The following is a 22,004-nucleotide window of genomic DNA, read 5'->3' as shown; positions in this document are numbered from 1 at the left end:
AATTAGAGATGCTAATTTGAAAAGTGTGGTACAACAATCTGAAAATAATTTAAAAAAGCAGACATAAAGGTATAACCAGCCAAAAAAAAAATTTATGCTAACTACTTTAGCAAATATCAAGCCTCAAGTGCCAACAACTGTAATTGCTGGCCTCGATTAATTTAAATTTTGTTTTCAGTTATTTAAAAAGGATATTGCTAAATATCGTTTAAGTAGTCTTTAAGCTTTATTACAAAAAAAAGAAAAATACAAATTCGGTCCTTAGCGGAAACATTTTTACTTTGGCAGTTTTCAGTTAATGTAGCTGTCCTTTTTCAGTTCCTTTTGAAGAGTTCCACCCCACCCTCCTACCCCCCCATCAAAAAATGGTTACATTAAAAGCACTGGGTTTGGCTTTTTTTTTTTTTTTTTTTTTTTAAAAGGAAGCTGCGTGTTTTGACACTGGATTAGTTCCAAAGATGTTAGGATCTTTTGTCAATCAATTTTTTTTGTCTCTTCCCATGTGAAACTTTCATATACTTGCTTTTATATCAAAACTACATGAAGAAAAATATTAATTAGTAAGGTCCTCATCCTTCAAAGACTTAGACATAGGCTTAACTTTACTTATATGAGCAGTTGCCAGTGTCTTCAGGGATAGGGTATTAAGCTGTAATGTTGGGGGGTTTTTTTCTATATGACCATTGAATAGCCCAGGAAATGGCTTTAAAAAAAATTTGACATTCTTGGAATGAAGTAGTAACAGCTCCAGAGGACCTCTTACAGTAATTTGCAGATTTAAATGTGTATCGACAGTGTATCCGCCTCTTTTGGAGTGGTATTGTCAGACTATTTTATATACACCACTGACATTAGCATGTACAAGAAGTATGTGTGCTAAAATACCTTCTGCAGTTTTTGGTACTTGGTAGCAACTTTCTTAAACATGTGCCCCAAACCTGAATATCTTATTTCCGTGAATAGTGCCATTGACTTCAAGGGGATAACTACTTACATGAGTAAGGGTTGCAGGATCAGAAACGTATAAACGTTCAGATTTTTTCTGATTGAATTGAAATTGTAACTAAGACTTATGTTTTTCCTTCTTTTGTAGCTAGGCAACAGTTAGCTGAAGTCTCTTATTCAGAAGATATGCAGACATCTTATTTCTACTTTGACTCTCCTGAATTGATGGTAATAAAGTTCATGTACATGTTCCTATACAAAATAAAATCAGCTCCCATGCTGCTCATTAAATCCACTTGATACTTTGAGAAACCACAGTGGTTGAGCTGCGCGATGGAATATAAACAAATAATGTAATATACCTACATACTTTTAATTCAACACATTATTAACCTGTGATCCTCATTGCCAAAATATATTGCTCATAAGGTTTAAGGCCATAAGGGACCACCAGACCATCTAGTCCTACCAACTGTATATCAGGCCACCAATACCACACACACGCGAAACCCAACAACCAAAATTAGACCATAGTATTACAGCCACAGAAGATTAGACTCTTATGTGTCACAAGCAGAGAATAGGAGGGACCGAGGTCTACCAGTGACCAGGACACTCACAATGGCAGGAAAATGATTGAGAGATAACCCTGATAATCCTAGCAAGTGACCCACCCCCAGTCACTGCAGAGAAAGGCGAAATCACCCCAGAGTCACTGCCAGTTGGACCTGGAGGAAGATTCCTTCTTGAACCCATGTATAGCAATCACTTAGACCCTGGGCACATGAAGAAACAGCCAGCCCAAGTATCAGAGAGAGAGAGAGAGAATGCTTGGTGCCACTTCAGAGCCCTGAGACTCACTGTCCAATATCCTATTTCCAGTCATGGCAACCCCTGATGCTTCTAGGGAAAGAGACCAAAACAAAAAAACCCACACACCTCCCAGAATACACAGGAGGGAAAAAAGCCTTTCCTGACACCTTCTGCTAGCTGAAGCCATGAAGCATGAGCTTTAAGGAACATAAGACAAACCGGAAGTGAGCCACAGGGATTCTGACCTCTGTCTTGTACCGTCACAAGCAACCCTGTTTGTCCAGCTCTCTCTCACAACAAATGAAGTTGTTTGCCCCCACAATTCCTATTATGCATCTGTTCCAGAAGTTCAAGCATCTGATGGTTAGAAACCTTCTAATTTCCAGCCTGAATTTGTTCATGGCCAGTTTATATCCATCTGTTCTTCTGCCAACATTACCCTTTAGCTTAAATAGCTCTTCACCTCCCTGGTACTTACTCCTCTGATGTATTTATAAAGAGTAATCATATCCCCTTTGTCTTCTTTTTGCTAGACTATATAAGCTAAACTCTTCCAGTCTCTCATATGTCTTCCATTTTCCTGATCATCCTAGAGCTATTGTTTGCACCTGTTTGTTTAAATTCATCTTTCTAGAATAGCAGTTTTCAACCTGTGGTCCGTGGACACCTGGGGTTCCACAGACTATGTCTAAGATTTCCAAAGGGGTCTGTACCTCCATTCGAAATTTATCAATCCACAAATGAAAAAGTTGAAAACTACTGTTCTAGAATATGGATCAACAGAATTATGCACAGTATTTCAAATGAGGTCTTAACAGTGTCTTGTTCAATGGCATTAAGACTGCTCTCTGTGTGTGCTGGAAATGCCTCACTTAATACATCCTGAGACTGCATTTGCCTTTTTCACAGCTGCATGGGTGGTTTGTAATCCTCTTGGGATCAACCTACAGACCCAGGTTTCTCCTCTGTTGCTTCCAACTGATAAGAATTTCTGATATAAACTGTGCTCATGATTAGACCCTAAATACATGATCTTGCATTTTGTACTATATTATTTAGGTTAAGAGCTTATCAGGACATTTATATAAAATATTCAGAATTATATTCGATACCATAAAAGTGCTACATCTTCAAGGGAAAAGCCAACCGCAGTATGCCTAGGATTAGAAAGAAACTTCTCTTTTGTGTAGGTTATTCTCTGTTTCTTACATGGTTTCTTAACACCTTCTTCTAGAGCATCTGTCCACTTTTAAAGGAAGGACACAGGTCTAGATAGATCACTTGTCCCATCTAGTATGGTGATTCTTATGTTCCTACCGAGTTTAATTTTTAAATGGGGAACTAATAACGCCAAGTTTTCTTGTAAATGTACTGAGAACTTCTGCCCTTCCTACCACAGTTAATCTAAGGAAAACTTAAACTGCTTCAATTTTTTTTTTTTAATTTTTTGAAGGGTGAGAAGGTAAGCGGGAGAGGATATTGTTATTAATTTACCAGTTTGGCCCTACAGGGTGAAAGAACACACTTCTTGTTTCAGCCTCAAACAGTGAAATATTCTACACACAAATTCCAGAATTTTCAATATTTTAAAAATGTCATTGCATTTATATTATCATCTTTAATATGATGTACCAAATGGTTCTGCTCTGAAATGACATGTATACACACATGTATCTCATGCTCTTACAGCTCCAATTCTTAATATATAAAGGATCTAAGGACTATTTAAAAGAACAATTGTTTCATCATTCTGCTTACATGCCTTTGATGGCTAACCATGGGATCTTGTTCATTTAATCCTCCTCCTTCACACCATACTATTCTGGGGCCTGCTTTGTTCTGTCTTGCCTGAAACTAGATTGTAAGGCATTAAGCACAGCAGCACATTTATTTTGTCGATCTAGTGGGAGGTGCCTGGCACCCTTTTCAGTGCTGTAAAACAAACAATAGTTACAGTCCCACACTCCCCTGATAAAGTTCGCATCCACCTTAGTAAGAGATTAATGGGATTGGGCATACAAGTGAATATTTTCAGTCTGGTTTGGAAATTAGAATGGGGAAGCTGAAAAGCAAAATGTTATAGAATGCTATTAAATTTTGAAAATAATGGCAGTCATAACATTGCTTGCTGCAATCATTCTGATAAATATTTCTTTAAGGTTCTTCATACACTGCCCTATTTCCTACATTCCTATCCATCAGCCATTCTCTTGCATTGACCCTTCCCAGCCTGGGCAAAGCGGTCTCAATGACTGATTTTTTTGTTTCTAACAATTCCATATCCAGAATCTTTAATGGGATACTACAGTGTGATGAAATAGGGCCTGCCCAAAAAGATGGGTAACGGTTGCCCCCAGTGGTCCCACTGCAGTTTGAAGAAAAGAAGTGTCATATCTTCTTAAATGGTTAAAGGATCTCTAGTGGAGCTGAATCTGGGATTAAGTATCTCCTATTCCAAAATACTTACTGCCTACTCCCATTGCTATAGTATGCTGATATCTCCCCCCAACTCCCCAAGCTCTTGGTATTATTACTGGCATTTCGTTGTTGTTGCTATTTTCCCACTTTTTTTTTAAATTTTCACGATTTAAGAGTTCTCTTACTGCTTTCTAGCATACTTTACTAAGAGCTGCAGTGCTTGATTGAATTGAGGTTCGTGGTTAGACTGTGTGATGACATTTGCGCAGTGCCTGCCTGCATTATGTTGATTTTATCTAGTACTGTTCTTAGCCCTTTGTTTTAACCCTCAAGAATTAAAATTTATCATGTTCTTCCATCTGACAGAAATAGGCATCTTTCTAAGCACATTCTTCTGTTTCTCCCCATACAAGTTGCGTATTAAAGTTAGTCAACAGTGGGGCCACGAGTTTTCTGGCTTCCAAACAGTGGGCATGAGTTACAGTATTCTCCAGTGTATAGACATATTAGCTGCCAGAAAACTCTTGAGATCTATATCCGGGTTAAATGTTAAATACAGAACTTTTTCCATGAAACAAATTTTGACTTCAAGCCAGAATAGGTCCTCCTTTGCAAAAGTGACTATGTACAGAATAACCAATCGCACTGTCTGACCAATTTGCTCTTGTTGCTTTGTATCCAGCAATCTTCCATGAACAACAAAGGAGAGAAATCTGTTGCTGCTCTCCTAGCTGTAGTACCAGGCCAGGAAACCTTTGTCCACCAACCAAAGGTACAGTCTAAGGAGTTCAAGTGCTAACAATGCCATATGTCTTTAAAATTTAAGATAATGGTTCACCATTTTCAATAGAATGCTGGGTAAAGTTCCAATCGAAAATATTTAACAAACATTCATCGTAGGCCTCCCAATTTGTTCGCATTTTAATATAACTTTCTGTATGCAGTTTATTATGGATTGCAAATTCGTAGTTCACTAAATGAAAGAAGAATGTCACAATTTTCTGTTGAATTAAAGATGTGGAAAATAGTTTGTGCTGAGTTGCAGAGACATGCGTGAATGCTTGCCCTATACAGTATTGTAAGAGCAAACAAATTGTGTTTTCCTTTCTATAATCAGAAACAGATTATCTGTAAATATATTGTTGCTAAACAGTTTTTGCTTTCATTTAATAATATCACAATATGTTGTATAGCCAGTTGAATTTCCAGGGCACCAGGTACAAGGATCAGCGGCTAGTGAGTTAGTGAGGAGACCTCCCTACTCACAGCTAAAATGGAATCAATACCCAGATACTGTTGAGCACGAAAGCCTCACAACAGACAATTATTTATTGTCACCCCACTTACCAAGCAGTTCTATCGTGACTGGCCTAATACAGGTAAAATGAGGTTTGTTCTAGTTGTCTTTCTTTAGTCTAATCCAAGAAAACATCATGTGAAGATAGCTAATTCTCCTCCTAAATGTTTATTAAAACCACCATAAATATATCAAAATCACTAAGAACTAAAAAAGTTAGTTTGTGTTCACAACGTTTGCTTAAGAGTAATAATGAGGATTGATCCTACAAATCTTTACTTTGCTGGAGGCCTTGTTCATATGAGTAAGAGTTTATAAGACTGAATTTCTAATTTTATTCTAATCAAGGTCTCCGATCAGTGAAACACACACATTTGTAACATGGGGTATTAAATTGAATACATTCCTCCTAGAGGAAAACAACCAAGGCCTTTTACAATTCACTCATTTGGGGGGGATCAGGAGTGTAACATTCTATTCTGATCTGTTCTTGACAGTGGCACCTGTAACTGCCCAGTCCTGTTACAATATATGATGTACTTTAGAGTCCTGAATCAAGGAGAAGGAAAAAAAAATCTGTCTGGATCATATTGTCCTGACTTAAATATCTGGTCTCAGATTCCTGGAATATTGTGCCATCCTTTTCTCCAGAACAGTGTCCCTTACAGTACTGAAGAAACTGGAGGAAAGTCATTTATATGTCTTATTTCCAGAACTGCAACATTGCTAATGCAAATTTTTTTGCTTTTGATTGAAAGTTTTTGATTGGAAATGAGTTCTTCCCATTTAAAATGAAAATGATTATTTTGAAAGATGAATAATATTTTATCAGCTTTATAAAGTTAGTTTTTTCTGAAGTCCCCAGGCTCAAGAAGTCTTACAGAAGATGATCTGAACTTTATTACAGAAGATAATTTTCAAAAGAAATTTGACTTTATTGAAAACGCAATCCCCAGTGCATCTCGTAAGTAAATATGAAGTAATAGTGACTGACCTCCAGAATGATTATTCTGTCTGAATGTTGTCTTTCCCTCTTTTTTCCCCCCCCAGCAGCGATGTTGAATTTTACATCATCTTCTCATTCCGATTTTAATTTGGGACTGACACAGTGGACTTCCTGGGAGCCCAACAAGGTGTGAATAGGTTGTTTATTTTAGGTCTCTTTTCCTATAATGGAAATAACAGTAGTATCTAATATGCATGTTATATTTTGTTAGATGCCTTTCCTCAAAGTTTTGGAGGAAGTGTTTCATGTAGTTGTAAACAATGTTTTGAGTATTACTGGTTTTTTTTACTATCTCCCGTTTGTTTCTCTTCCTAACTTAGCTTTACAAATTGCTTCCTTGCATGTAGGTGTTCTCATCAGTGCAGCAGGTTCCTTCGTTGAATTCTGATTCTATGTCCCCAACTCCAAGGAGTGAAGAAAATAGGATAGACATACAAGAACAGAAGTCCCTCACATCCAGATGTTTATCAAGTGACAAAGAAAATTCAGCATACATTTTCAGTGAGAAAAATATTCTTTATAATTACAGGTTATGCTACTTTTGCCTGCAGAGCTTTGAAGTTCTGTGACACAGAATAAATTCCATTGCATAAACCTGCTACTATATGCTTGGGTCTAGATCCTGAAATGTTCTGAGTGCTTCCTGGCAAATGCCAAGCTCCTTCAACTGTCATTTGTTTCAGGTCTCATGTATGTTTTTGTAAAGTTGTAAATAGCAATTATCTAAAATATCTCGCTGGCCTGGGTAAGTTAATTAGAGCAATGATGTACTCTGTTTTTTCCCTGGAGTATTTCCTCCAGTAAGAAACTGCAACAAATCAAATGCCTTTTATAATAAGGCATTTAAAAAAAAAAAAAGCTGAAAGCCAAGCTTTCACTCTTAGTAATTTTTTTATTTGCTGGCTTTTAAATTTTCTTCCACTGAACCTACTTTTAGTGACTATATTAATACCTGGACTATTTCTTCTCATATTGAATTTGGGCAAAAGGATTCTTGTAATTCCAGAACCTTATTTTTCACATGGGACAATAGTAACTTTGTGGTATTGTTTTATTTCTTGCAAATGTTAAAGCTGCAATCTATAATGTTTTTTGAAAGCATGCTGCTGACCCAGCCATTAGTTCCAAATATTTATTAGTAACTGCAGTAGTAGAGGCTATCCTGCTTGAGTACTGAAACAATTTTTAGGGAATATAGTTCTTAAGTGCAACTCCTCTAAATTTTTATTTGAAAATAGGAATTTAAATTATGTAAGAATCACATTTGAAATGACGACAGACATGATAAAGTCAAGATGCATGAGGAAATTGGAATACTTTGCTTATTCTGTGTGTCTTTAAAATTAATATGGTGTCTGAAGGATTGGTGCAGCAGGTTGCTAAAGACATATTTGCCTTATAGGAATAGAGGAGTCTTTCTGTTCAGGAGATGGCAACCTCTCAAGACTCTTATCACTGTTCCTGCCACTGAGGAGATTCCTGACTCAGAAGTTTATTATTCAGGTGTAATTGACTGTGAGGAAGTCCAGCAATCCTTTGGTTCTCCAACAGTCAACTTTTATGACAAGTCAGCATCATTTCCTGTCTGTGCTTTTGGGCCTGAGGACAAGAAGTATGAAACTTCTGTGCCTGTAGAGTGCTTGGAAGAAAGACAAGGGGAGTTTATACAGCCAGTGTTTTCTAATGCAACTTCACAAAACAGACAAAGCAAGTGGCTGAAATATCAAAACACGGCTCAATGTGATTTGATAACTCAAAACAGAGAAGATGTGAAAGTGACTGATTACTTCTGTGCTGACAATGTCTTTGGAATGCCACTTGCTGACACTAGAGAGAGTCAGAGTGATGCCATGAATAAAAGCCTTCCAGACTCTATGCATCTGCAAATGATAAAAGGCATACTTGGTAAACACGGCCGAAATTTTAGCAGCCAAGATTCTGTTTCAGAAGGGAAGATACTTTCTCTGCACTTAAACCAGATTCCTATTGCTGAAGAAGCACAAAAGGTGTTAGGTCAGCTGACTCACCGTGGTGTAATAGGAGGCACCCAGGTGTGTAACTATTCAAGCAGACTGTGTACACTTACTACATGTTTGATCCACTGGCGATGCATGTCTGGCTGTACTATCTGGAGCAGGTCTTATCAAAAACATCCTTGCAAAATAGTCATGAAAGTTCACCATTCTAAGCACAAAAAACACACCTACTTATCCACACTTTTGATGAAGAAAAGATCAAGGACATGTTACTTATGTTTAAAAAAAGTCCTGGCATGTAAAAACTTGCAAGGCTGAATGGTGTAATATGTTTATTGTTGATAGAAAAACATTTTACTGAGCATTCTAACTGCATTTGTCTGATCTCCTTTGGGATATTAGAGCTAAATATTGAACTATTTTCTATATCTTTAGCTGCTGCACAAAGACAGTTTATGGTACAAACATTTTTATTCTGATAACTGTTTTATGACGAACTCCTGGCTAATCCACTGCCAGATATAGACTTGTACGCTCTGAATTTTGATGCCGGGGGATGACAAGAAGCCATTTGTGGTGTTATGGTCTTGTCCAGAATTGGCAAGGCCACTTTCAAAAATTGGCTATTCTGAGTGAAAACATGTTTGTAGCAAGCACACACATACCAGGTGGAAATACATAATTCTATAGGCAAATGATATTTAGCTGTACCTGTATTTCCTTGTGCATGAACATATGACTTTTGCACAGAGAAGACTTATAGGTACATTTCAGGTGGTTTTTATGAAAATTGTCTCCAATTTTTCTAGGTTTTGTTCCCCTTCAAATTTATTTTTAAATTCATGTTTTCTTCAGAGAAAAGAGCCATTTTTAGTTTGTTTGTTAAAGAAGTTAATGTTTTGAGGGGGGAAATTAACTTGATAGACTATAATGGCTGATTTCATGCTTTTGCAATCTTTAGTGACAGTCAACTTAAAAAAAAGTCACACTTTACCTACTACTGTAGTAAGTGACAGCTAAGGTTACTACAAATGTAAGATTCCATCTGTTTAAAACAAGGTTTGGGTACTTTATCTACATAATACAGTCAAATGCATAGTAAGTTTCATCGTTCCCCCGTATAATTAGTCATTTTCTTCCTGCCTTTGACACAGCAGTGGCAGAAGGAGGGAGGAACATTGGGGAAAATAGGAAAATGTGAAAGATAAAAATAATTTTTTTTTGTGATTTAAAGTTAATATTTCATAGTTATAGCTTGGGGGTTATGGTTATTAATATAGACTGCTCACAGAAGTGAGAATATTAAGGCTTGAAAAGTATTATTTCAAAATGCAGTAGTTAATTTTCATGAGTTCTCATCCATTTTAGCATTAAAAGCAAACCAATTAGGAGTCATGTATAATAAACTAAGAACTTCTTGAGAAATACAAATAGAGATGTTTGAGTTCGGAACAAAAAGCAGTGTCTAAAACAAGTGAAAAGTGGATTGAATTGGGGAGGAGGGGGACCAAAAACAAAAGTCTTACAGTTTACAGATCAAGAAAATAGATGTTTGAGAACTGGTGAAAATATTTGTTTCCAAGTACAAACCTGGCAGGCCATATTTCAGCCCCCAGATAATAAGGTATATGCACAATGAAATGCCGAAAAGTCTTCTGAACTGTAGAAGTGAAACTAGTTTTGCTGTAGTGCAGAAATTGTACTTGTCATGGATTGAGTGGAATTCATCTCTGTGCTAAGAACTGTACCATGCCTATGCCTCACTTCCACTAAAGCTCTCAAAATAGCACTTAGATTGTGCATAGACTTTGTACAGGCCCTCAGTACAGGGGTGAACTTCACTTTGTTTAGCATACTGGAAGTGAACATGGTAGTACTGTGTAAAGTGCTGTCCAAAGCCCCAGTACTGCAAACTTGTATGTGCTTATCTTTACACACATGGGTAGTCCCACGGAAGGTGAATCGGACCACTTTTGCATATCAGTTAGGAATCAAAATTCCTCCCATTCGGGATTACTTATTTTATAAAAAGAATAAGGGAGAATCAGGGTTTGGCAAGGCTTTTTAATGCCTCATTTTGTTACTTTGCAGGATATATCTATCTCTGAGCTGTCTTTTCCGAGTGGGGATAAAGTAAAATGTACTAATCTTCCTAAAAGGCAGACATATATACCTACTGTGTTTCAGTCTTATGTTCATTACAAACAGATCTTTACAGCTGCTTTGACAGGTACGGCTGACATCTGTTGGAAACTATAATAAATAAAAAAAAATTACAACCTATTAATTTATTTCTAAAATTTCACAAAGTGAAGAAGTGATATCCATGTTATGTTAATATTAGATTTCTATCTGTTTTGGCACCCGACTGCCTCTCCTGGCCACACACCTTAATTCTGACATATACTTAGTTATTGTTGTGACTATTAGGCTCCTCTGCCTCTTCACTCCTTGACCATTTATTTAAAGAACGTCATATGCCATGTCGTGATATATGTAGCTTTGCTCAAAGTAGTGCGTTTTCATGGTGGGGAACAGTAACTTCTATCTGATTTGACTGTGTCTTAGTTACTCTGACAACAGTGGGTTCAAACTGATTGCTGTTTTTATCCAATTTTTCAAAAAAAAACAGACTAAGGGCGAAATTCACCTCTGTGCTGTTGTCTAGCCCAAGGCCCACATACCACTTAAGTCCCACATCAAAATTTGTACTTAACTTTTTTCAAGTGCAATCATTTTAATATGTAAATCCTTCAATTTACACACCTAAATGGGACTTGTGGAAATAAGGTAGTTGGAACTAAATTTCTAATTGTTCACACTCAGAAGATGGTATCATATTTAGACGTCAGGTTTACACCTTTGAAAAAATTGGCCTTCTAGATTTGAGGTTGATAGTAACAAATTTAGATGCATTTGTTTACTTAATTTATGTACACAAGTATTATTTAATGGTAATCTTAATCCCCCCTTCTCTTTTTTATGTAAAGAGCAATTAAACATATTGCTTTTTGAGCTGTCACAAAGGCTACACAAGGCTCTTTCCAAAGTGAACACATCATTTTGCACTTCAGTGAAAGATGGTCAAGAGGAAAGGAAGGAAAACTGTGTTCCACTTTGCAATCACAAGCATCCAGCAAAGCTTGTTATGGTTAAAAAAGAAGGTCAAAATAAGGTGCTGTTTCTTTTTTATGGTACTTAGATTATATTCTGTTAACACTTACAAATTAAAATGGATTACAATATTGTGAAGATCAGTGTTAGTATCAATTTAATTATTAATACATCTTTTTCTATAAACATTTTATTTACACACATATGTAGTTAAGTTGAGACTTGAGTTTCTAAATCTATAAATTTGCTAAATATCAGATTCTGTGGATAGTGGTGAAACACAGTTAGTACACAATTACAGAAATGAGTATTCTGCGAAGCTGCTTGGTTTTCCAGCAGGTTTATGGAGCATACTGAAAAAGCAGATTTGTTCTCTTATATGAATAGCATGCAATATGGGCTAGCAAATTTACAGATTTTCATTTTCAAAATAAAATTTGGATGACTTATCTTTGTTCTAGGGTCGCCTTTTTTATACCTGTGATGCCCCAAAAGCTGACCAGTGTAAGTTTTTCAAGTGGATAGAAGAAGTGAACCCGGGACAGCTAAAATCCAGACCCAGTCTAGTGCTTCATGATATAAAGAGTATTGGAGCTTACCTCAGATGTCAAAAGATTTCTATCTATGAGCAATGCCAGCTTTTGGTGAGGTATAGTGGAGTACAAAATATACTTCATATGGCACTATAAGAGTTAACATTTGTAAATACCCAGGTATAAATGTTCTGCTGCTGTAATCCCATTAACCTCAGTGGAATTATACCAGCAGAGAATCTAGCCCGCGTTCACCGTCTTTTCTAATGAGATAATGATTCTGTGGGGAAATTTTCAGAAGTTCAGACTGAGAAAGATACTGTCAGTATCAGGACTTTGCTTTCTTCATCAGTCTTGTGAAAATGTTATTGCGTACCTGCTATCTGATAAATCATTTAAGCCCCTTCTGATTGTTGTTTGTTACCATTTGTGTAACTTTTCCCATAAATACATTCTGTTGAGCAGGATTTGACAAAAATCCACTCAATAAAGCCAAATTGGAAATGTTCTTTGGTAAGCATGCTTACCATTCAGTTTCTCCAGAATTTAAGCTTCCATGTTTGGGGGCTGTGGTGGATAATCAGCTGAACAGAGCTCTCAGTGGTATGCTATGGCCAGAAGAGCTGCATCAGGGATGCATAAACAGGGCAGCTTGAGTAGGAGTAGAGAGGTAGCAAAGAAAAACTTCTGAATGTTAACATGAATCTACAACAAAGTGTAGCAATAAAGGTGTGAATTGCCTGAATCCCAGATCTTTGCCCTAGCAGTGTGACTATGGTGGGACAAGTAAAATTCCACCTCAGTTTATTGCATTTTCTATTTAACAGCTCCTCTACAAGTGCTCTCTCCATTAAAGTGATTAAAATGGGATAATTCACTAGCCAGCAACTTGCTGCAGCCTCTTCACCAGATAAGAATTCCCAGTGTTGACTGGGTGACTAATAGTGGTATATTGAGCTTTTCGTTTTCAGAACAGTAAGTTCATTGTGGCCCAGCTTGGTAGTAACTAAAAGTCATTACCATTTGAAACTCCACCTGGCCATTTGCCAGTGGTGAATGTGAAACTTTCCCTAAGAAGTTGTGGGGGTCTAAGCCATACGTTTTTGCAGACCTCACACTGTCAATTTAAAAACAAACAAAAAAAAAAAAACAACCGAAAACTAGTCCTCCTGGCTTTGGAGATAAACTTCCTGATGTTAACTGAAGGTAAAAAATGACTCTATGGTGTTTTCCGAATTAGCAGACAGCCAACTCTAGTGCTTTCACAGCAATCCATTTAAAATCCTGCAGGCAATTGTCAAAGTTTCATGCTGCTGCTGCTGCAATTTATGGGCAGCAGCAGAGGCAGCTGCTCAGGAAGTTCATGGTTACTCTACAGGTAAAATGTATAGGTTTGATAATGAATAGAAAATTAGTAAGGCTAGTCTTGAAACAAACCATTTTAAGTGAAAAATATTTTCCATTTTTGTAGAAATTGCAAAATGTTTAAAGTTTTCCAAACAGCTCTAAAAATTAGGCTTAATATGTCATGCGTTCCTTGCTACTGAAGTAGTATAGCAGAGGAAAACAAATTTAAACACTAAATGTTTGTGTTCTCGAAGTTAATGCTTTCATATTCAGCTACACAACTAATAGCAAAGGGGAAAAATGTTTTACATTCCCATTTCTTGCCTGGTTAAGTAGGTGGGAAGGTAAGAAAGTATTTCTTAGTAGGTATAAATGTTTCATAAACTCTTCAAAGGAGAGAAAAGACTGAAAAAATCATTAAAATCTTTTCATATTTTTGCTGTTATTTGACAAGACTGATTTGTTTCTTATTGTGAATCAGAAATCTGCCAGGTTTTTGCTTAGATTACATGCTGACTCTCGAAGTAATATGATTTTTTTAAAAAAAAAACAGAAGAGCCTTTGATGTACGAAGAAAACATTGTAGTAAGCTAAAGAAATCAATGATTGCAAATGACAGATTTGATGGGGATTCTAAAAGCAAGTTATATCTTAAATTGAGCAGAAAGGAATACTCCTCTGTGTACAGCAAAGGTAAGCGAATCTGAGTATCTCAGTGTCAGGTCTAATACAGGTTCCTGTTTTGTCTCTAAAGTGATCTTCTAAAGCATTTATCACAGAAGAGAAAAACCTCAGATCCATCAATCCTGGCAAGCAATGATGCTTAGTTCTGATTTTAGAAAGGTAGCTAGATGTATTGTCAGCTTTTGCTTTTGTAATCATGAACATTGAAAACCATGTTCAGAAAAATAGAAAGTGAATGTTGTACAAAGTAAAAATATTTAATATAAGCTTATGTGATTTTATAGTATTTATGGTCTACAGACATGCCACCTTGGCCTGTGATTTTGTTAGATTTAGCAAGCTATGTAGAGTCAGGAATGGTCAGTATTTGAATGGAGAGCCTTTAAGAAAAGCTCAGGTCATAGAAATTAGTGTAGGTTATTCAATAGGTATCACTCTTCTCTCTGAACTGGTTCTGACCTAGTGACCCATTGCCGTGTTAGGGATTAGTGTTCTGCTAGAGGAACTGTCAATGTAGACGTTTAATTTAAAAAAAAAACACAAAAAACCCCAAGGTTCTTGACCACTGTGGTCATTAAAGAACTTTTCACAAGATCAAGGAAGTTGTCTGCCCTAGTGCTACAATCATATTCCATTTTTGATAATTACATCCTGCCTACCTAAAGTTCTCTGCAGTTTCATTTGGAAAAGGTATTTTTCACTTCTTGATTTAAATTTAGTGTTGTATTCCCCTGTTTGACAGCTACTGCATTCCACTCAAGTGGCTGCACTTCAGTGGTAGATGAGGTGATTCTCATATCTACATAATTTATGCACTTTGAGATTTTTCTAATTGAAAGGTAGAATATAACTATAGGACAATTCAGAAGCGTACATGCACATTTGCCTCTGCGCACACTAGGTACATCAGTACTCTGAAGTGTAGGTTTGCATTTACAGAGAGATACTGAAACTCTGTGTGGACAAACCTCTGACTTGCACACCTTGAAGTACTTTGTGCCAGAACTGAGTGTGGGCAACTATGTGCCTATTCCTGCACAGTTCAGAAAACTTGACTTTTAACACAATTCATAATCCCCCTTTCTATGTTCTCCATTATATGGCAAATTGAGAATGTAATTACATTTTACTCTCATAATGTATGGCAAAGAATTTATAGAGCTTTTGCCGGCTTCATCCTGCATCACTCTTTTCTGCCAGCACAGTACCCTTTAAGGGAGCAGAGGAAAATGTTGGTCTACCATACAAAACTAAGGACCAGATTTTGACAACCTAAACCATGATGAGTAGCACCTTACTTACGAAGTTATACCTCATTGGGATTACATGTGGACTAAAGTATTATCCAACATTACCGAGGCTATGTCTACACTGACACTTTCGTTGTTAAAACTTTTGTCGCTCAGGGGTGTGACAAAAGTTTTAATGACGAAAAGCACCAGTGTGGACAGCACTTCGTTGGCGGGAGTGCCTGTCCCTCGCTGGAGGTGGTTTTATTGTGTCACTGGGAGAGCTCTTTCCTGTGGATAAGGAGTGGCTACACAGCGCACCTTACAGCAGTGTAGCTGCAGTGACACAGCTGCACCATTGTAAGGTGCACAGCATAGACATAGCCTAAAGGTATCAGAATCTAGTGTGAAGAGGATTTTTTGTGTTTAGCGTTTTACTGTTCTTTAGCAAAATAGCTGCTAAGTATAATTGTAATCTGGTTTAGTGGCTGGCAATGATTACTGTTCTTTTAAACAATTTGTCTGAAATCCAAATAGCGTGAAAAGCATTAAAAAATGTTTTAGATTAGTCGGAAGTCACTTGATACTAGTTACCATAGGGAAAAACCTTTAGTACATTAGTTGTATGCTTACTGTAATTCATGGTAAGTAAAGAAGGTATTAAGAAGCTTATGAATTATCTGATGACTCCCTTTCAAATGAGTGTACCAACAAATCTTTTAAATTTTGTACTACCTTCCCCCTCTTTATTTTAAAGAGTATTAATGGCTTAATTTGCAAAATAATGAATGTTAAGTTTTTTTAAAAGCCTGCAATAGCAGAAACTTGAGTGAAATAAATTGATCTATTGTTTTGACAGATGACCTTTGGGTTGTTTCAAAGACTCTATACTTTGAATCCCTGGACACTTTCATTGCATGTAGTGCTTTCTTTGGACCATCATCTAGCAATGAAGTTGAATTATTGCCTCTTAAAGGCTATTATCCCTCAAATTGGTGCTCAAATAGTAAGTTTTATCCCAAAGAATTGTTTAATACATTAATAGACCAATACTTATGAGAAGTATCTGAGTAGGAATGAGGAATAGGGTGACTATTTCTCAAACGTTATTATGAATTATTTTTTGATTATCCAACTGTGCAAAGTATTATTTTCAGGTCAATCATTTAAACAATTCCTTACTGGTTGAGCAATGAGCAGCTGAAGAAGTTAAGGGCCCATAAGGCAAAGTGGTAGACAGTGATTATCTCACCAGTTACAACTGAGGAAGTATGTCATTAGTGTTTTAAGAACTTGCTAGGTAAAATGTATTTTTACATAATAAAGTTTGGAATTATTTAATCTATTCTGACAGGTTTCAGAGTAGCAGCCGTGTTAGTCTGTGTCCGCAAAAAGAAAAGGAGGACTTGTGGCACCTTAGAGACTAACAAATTTATTTGAGCATAAGCTTTCGTGAGCTACAGCTCACTTCATCGATGAAGTGAGCTGTAGCTCACGAAAGCTTATGCTCAAATAAATTTGTTAGTCTCTAAAGTGCCACAAGTCCTCCTTTTCTTGTAATCTATTCTGTGGCTCAGCTGATCTTCCTTCCTGTGTTGTTATATTCCCACACCCTGGTACACCTTAAAAATCAAAGTGTTTGGAATGTTCAGAAAAATAAAGTTGGATAAATTTTTAAAGGACTTTCAGTTTTGAGTTATTTTTGTAAATGTTTCGGAAAGTGAACACTGCCAGTAGAGAGAGAGTTGGAGTTGTTTTGTGACACAGTGACATTTATTATTTGCCAAATATTTCAAAAGTAAATTAGTGCCATCTTCCTTCTTTTAGTTTTGTTCTTCTCCCCTCCACCCCAGCCTCATTTAGACCCACTCATTATCAGTTTGTTATATTTTGTGGTGGTATTTTGGAAAGTAGTACTTGTGGCACCTTAGAGACTAACCAATTTATTTGAGCATAAGCTTATGCTCAAATAAATTGGTTAGTCTCTAAGGTGCCGCAAGTACTCCTTTTCTTTTTGTGAATACAGACTAACACGGCTGTTACTCTGAAACCTGTCATTTTGGAAAGTGATACTAGAGGGTTTGGAGCATTCCTTGACCAGAGGGAAGTGGGTGCTAGAGCAGAGGCGGTCCTACAGAGAAACGCAAGGAACAGCCAAACACGGGGGAAAGCTTATGTTGAGGATTATGGTTTTTGGTTGCTGGAGTTACAAATGAGCCAAGGAGGAAGTAAGTAGGAACTCTTTGTAGTGCAGCGTATGTTCTTTATGGAGCAGGATAGAGGCCTACACCTGTTGACGCTATTTTGATACAACTTTAAGAGTTTACACAAATACAAAGAATTCAAGAGTTATGTTTTCAATAGCTTTGTTAACACAGGTACACTGCACATGCTTTATATACCAAGTTACTCATTTAATAGACTGAAGATTAAGAAGAAATATCACTGTACATATGTGCAATGTGGCCAAGCAAACATTTCTATCATAGCCAGGCACCCAGAATTCAATGGGAGTTTTGCCTGGAGTGAGAACCACAGGATCGGGCCCTTAACTCTTCCATTCCCTGACTATTGTGTCTAGCTTTGCAATTTTAATGTCTTGGTATAAGGTTTCACATTTATTTTCCTTTTAGATTTTAAAACGAGAAAAAACCCTATCTGTGGCATTGAAATAGGGCTATTTCATACTACTTTGGTCAATTACAAAGCTGAAAACCCTAATGGAGATGTTAAATTAAGCACAGGGCCGGCTCTAGGATTTTTGCTGCCCCAAGGAAAAGATTTGCCTCCCCAAGCTCTAAGAGCGCAACTGCCCAAGAAAAAGAAAAGAAAAAAAAAAGGGTGGCCGGAATGCTGCCCCTGGAATTGTGCCGCCCCAAGCATGTGCTTGCTTTGCTGGTGCCTAGAGCCGGTCCTGATTAAGCATGTCTAAAGAGACTTTTAAATAGCCCATAATGTTATTGTAAGACACTAGATTTAAAAAACAAATTTTTCTTCATGGAGGTCTAGCTACATAAACTTGAAATGTTAAGGTTTAGCTATTTTTATATTATCCATATGCAACAACGTTTACATTTTCCCATAATAAAAAGTAGTTCTTCCTTCCCATTTGGCTAATTCAGAAAAGCTTAATGAATTTTCTAGTTCTTAAACACTTTTGAGCTGAAACCAAACACAAAATGTTTTTCCATCATTTAAGACTGCAGAAAGACTAAAGTAAAAATAGGTGTTGTGACTTTAATTGCAGCATTCATTACTGCAGAAAAATAGAACAACTTTCAGGTCTTGTGTGGGCTACTGTCAGAAGACATTGGAAGATGCTTAAATATGAACTTTTGTTTCTGTTATCTTCCCATCATTTTATTGTAGTTTTCGTTGGGTAAAGTTTTTCATTGCATAGTTTGTAAAATACACCTCAGATTGAGTCTATAGTAGTAAGGTAGGCACTAAAAATAATCTGCAAACTAAGGATATGTCTACACTGCAATTAGACACCATGGCTGGCCCGTGCCAGTTGACTTGAGCTAAGGGGCTGTTTAATTGCAGTTTAGGCTTGGCTGGGACCCTCACACCTCGCAGGGGCCTAGAGCCTGAGTTCCAGCCGTAGCCCAAACATCAACACTGCAGTTGGACAGCCACTTAGTCCGAGCCCCATGAGCATGAGTCACCTGGCACAGGCCAGCTGCAGGTGTCTAATTGTGGTAGAGATATACCCTGAGTTTAATTGTTCTGCACAAACACTGCCACCACATTCTAAAAAGAACGAGCTATTTAGCTGACCAAAGATTGCAGGCTATGTATGATAAATTTTAATTCTTGAGGGGTAAAACAAAGGGCTAAGAACAGTACTAGATAAAATCAACATAAGGCAGGCAGGCTATGTATTGTAATTCATGCTTTGAAAGAAAACTCCACCTGTAAGAGATTTACAAAATGGAAATGAAGCTGGTTTATTGATGAACAAATAATACTTTAAAAGTTCATCTCCTAAACTCCATAGACAATGAAATAATTTCCTTAAAATATTAGAGGAAATGCTGAGATTTTGTATCCAGGTTTCCATCCCTGAAGGATTTTCATGCCAGAACTAGAAATCCCTCAAAATAATGGGCTTAAAGGACATTCTCATTGATCTTTTGCTCTAGAATCATAGGTTAGACATTGTAAAGTCCTCAGTTTGGCTTCCATTACAACAGGGAAAGTTATTTACTCAACATTAGAAATAAATTACTAGACTGTTTTCTGTGGCTGATTACACTTTGTAACCTGCTTTGTAATCTTTCCAGTGATTGTTTATGCCTTGCTGGTTTGTAATGCTGGTACTGAGCTCACAACTTTGAGAAATATGCTGGAGTACTTCAATCCAGCTACTCTACCACTAATGAAGTACCTACTAGAAATGTAAGTATAAGTAACCTCTGTGCTTGCACACAGTCTCATGTGTGTTATATAGATGTGACAGGAACAAGCAAGCTTTCATTTGTGTTTTCTGGACAAAAAGTAAGTGTGAAAAAAAAAGCTGGAAAATGTGGCACTATAAATCAAGTATAGTTAGCACCTAATGACACACTTCAGTTTTCATTAATTTATGATGCAAGTAATTCCTTGCTTAAATCTCATTCAAGGGTTTGAAGTATTTGTTTAGATTTACATACACCTGTGCCCCACCTCTTGTAACTTGGAGATTAATATTAGACTTCTTAATGATTTCTGGATTGTGAAACTTTATAATACAAGTTTAATGTCAAAGTCAGTAACCATACTAATTTAATGGGAACAACCTTTATATTCCGTTAATTAATCTTCCAGTATTTCCTCCCTACATTTGTAACATAGGAACAAATTCATGCCAAGGGTAAAAAATATTCTTGAGTAGTCACAAAGTAATTGTTAAGTGTATAAGATAATTGCAATGATGTCATTAAAGTTATCATTCACATGTATAATGACTTGTTTAACCATATAGAAATATAGACCTTTAATAATAAACTTATAAACCACATGTACAGTACAAATGCATAGATATGCAAACTTGTTTGCCACAAATTTCAAATAACTATCCTTCACTCGAGAGAAGTGTCAGAAAAAACATGCAGGACTAAGAAATCACAGGAAGATTAGATTTAAAATATATATTCCCTGGTGGGAAAGAAGAGGTGGAGGGGCGGGGAGGAAAGAGAGCCAATCTAACAGCCATAACACTAGACTCATGAGGTGGCTTGTATTGATAAGCATACCAGTAACTTTTAAAACTTGGTGAGATTATGTTTAGCAAACAGAAATCTTTGACCCAGATAAGCAGTGAGGGTATGGTTTATTTAAAAAAAACAAATAGGACAGTGGGTTTTTTAAACCAAATTGGTATTTAGATTATTTGTAACAGAATATGAAAATATTTGGCAGCCATATACAGATTTACTATATTTCAAAATAGAAGGAAGTTCAGAAAAATAATGTATGAATTTGGGATTATATTTAAATATACAGAGATGAAAGTGAAAATATTTTCTCCATTTTTACTTGAAAATCTGGTGAAAGTAAGTCAAAACTACAGTACACTTTGATTCCCTCCCCTTAGAGCAGCAATTTTACATGTATGCACGCACACCTAAAATCATGTGTTTATAAGTTACGTATAGATGCATTGCATTGCAAATGGTCTGAATTTACTGATCTGTCAACTCTTGTGTTTCTTAGGCCTTTCAGAGTTGAACATGCTAACAGAGTCAACAAAAGAAAATTTATTCCGCCAGCTTTAAATACCAAGAGCACAATGATGTGTGGACTTCTCAGTCCAGAAGTAACACTGGGATTGGCCAGAAAGATGATCCAGATATTCCAGCTGAACCCAGATCAAGCTTCAGCACTGATTCAGATAGCTCAGATGATGGCATCACCTGAAAATGATGCAGAAATGGAAAAACAGGCCTTCCCTATCACAATCATACATGGTAGAAAGCAAATAAAATCATGAAATTACAGCCCTTATTTTTGCCTGATCCTTTGAGCCCCTTTATTGTACACACAAGCACCCAAAGAGATGCTAGATGACTTGATCTGTGTAAGAATACAAGTTGACGTGATGCTATTGTTAGTGGAATATTCATGTCTAAATTCTTTAAATGCTAACATAATAGACTGTACAGTTATCATAGGCTCCACTCCATTTGCAATACTCCATAGTGCAGGATATCCTTATGCCCAGTTTAATGCTGGTTAATCTCAAAGTGAACCAAGTGGAAGTTACTGGAAGCCCATATACATGGAATGTCTTTCTTCAGCTGGTTTACAAAACTACTGCCCTCTCCTCTTGCAAATCTTTCTTGAAGATCCACTTCTTCCATGAGGCCTACAGGAAACATGCTGATTAAGGCTTTGATTCCATTTCAGGATTATCAGCACAGTCACCTGTGCCCTTGGAGGATCCCACTAAATTCTGTAGGACTTTGCATGAACTCTGGGTTCCATTCTAGCAGATCCAATTGCAGAGTCGGGATTTGTTTCTTTCGCTTATTCATTCAATCAATCTAATATAAAAAGTGATTTTTGCTCCATCGTGCTGTATACTGGCCTTGCTAAATAACCACAGAACCTGCTTGCTGCTGTCTTTGTCCTTGATCATCTCCTTTTCCCTACAGTCTT

General features: G+C 36.8%; 1 protein-coding gene across 1 annotated transcript in view; it reads left to right on the top strand.

Moving 5' to 3' along the window:
- Positions 1 to 22,004, top strand: part of ZGRF1 (zinc finger GRF-type containing 1) — a 51,984-nt gene that overhangs the window by 9,863 nt on the left and 20,117 nt on the right. Inside the window, exons 8-21 of the mRNA XM_073343179.1 lie at positions 1,094 to 1,173; positions 3,212 to 3,220; positions 4,859 to 4,948; positions 5,370 to 5,555; positions 6,827 to 7,008; positions 7,882 to 8,510; positions 10,515 to 10,685; positions 11,446 to 11,630; positions 12,031 to 12,218; positions 14,003 to 14,142; positions 16,222 to 16,368; positions 19,649 to 19,763; positions 20,943 to 20,956; positions 21,071 to 21,313. Of these exons, the coding sequence (XP_073199280.1) occupies positions 1,094 to 1,173; positions 3,212 to 3,220; positions 4,859 to 4,948; positions 5,370 to 5,555; positions 6,827 to 7,008; positions 7,882 to 8,510; positions 10,515 to 10,685; positions 11,446 to 11,630; positions 12,031 to 12,218; positions 14,003 to 14,142; positions 16,222 to 16,368; positions 19,649 to 19,763; positions 20,943 to 20,956; positions 21,071 to 21,313 (2,379 nt within the window). The remainder of the gene's footprint in view (positions 1 to 1,093; positions 1,174 to 3,211; positions 3,221 to 4,858; positions 4,949 to 5,369; positions 5,556 to 6,826; positions 7,009 to 7,881; positions 8,511 to 10,514; positions 10,686 to 11,445; positions 11,631 to 12,030; positions 12,219 to 14,002; positions 14,143 to 16,221; positions 16,369 to 19,648; positions 19,764 to 20,942; positions 20,957 to 21,070; positions 21,314 to 22,004) is intronic.

This window comes from Lepidochelys kempii, chromosome 4 (assembly GCF_965140265.1).
Source record: "Lepidochelys kempii isolate rLepKem1 chromosome 4, rLepKem1.hap2, whole genome shotgun sequence".
In the NCBI taxonomy this organism is placed as follows: Eukaryota; Metazoa; Chordata; order Testudines; family Cheloniidae; genus Lepidochelys; species Lepidochelys kempii.
Note: the sequence above shows the minus strand (reverse complement) of the source record. Positions and strands in the feature narration are given on the sequence as shown.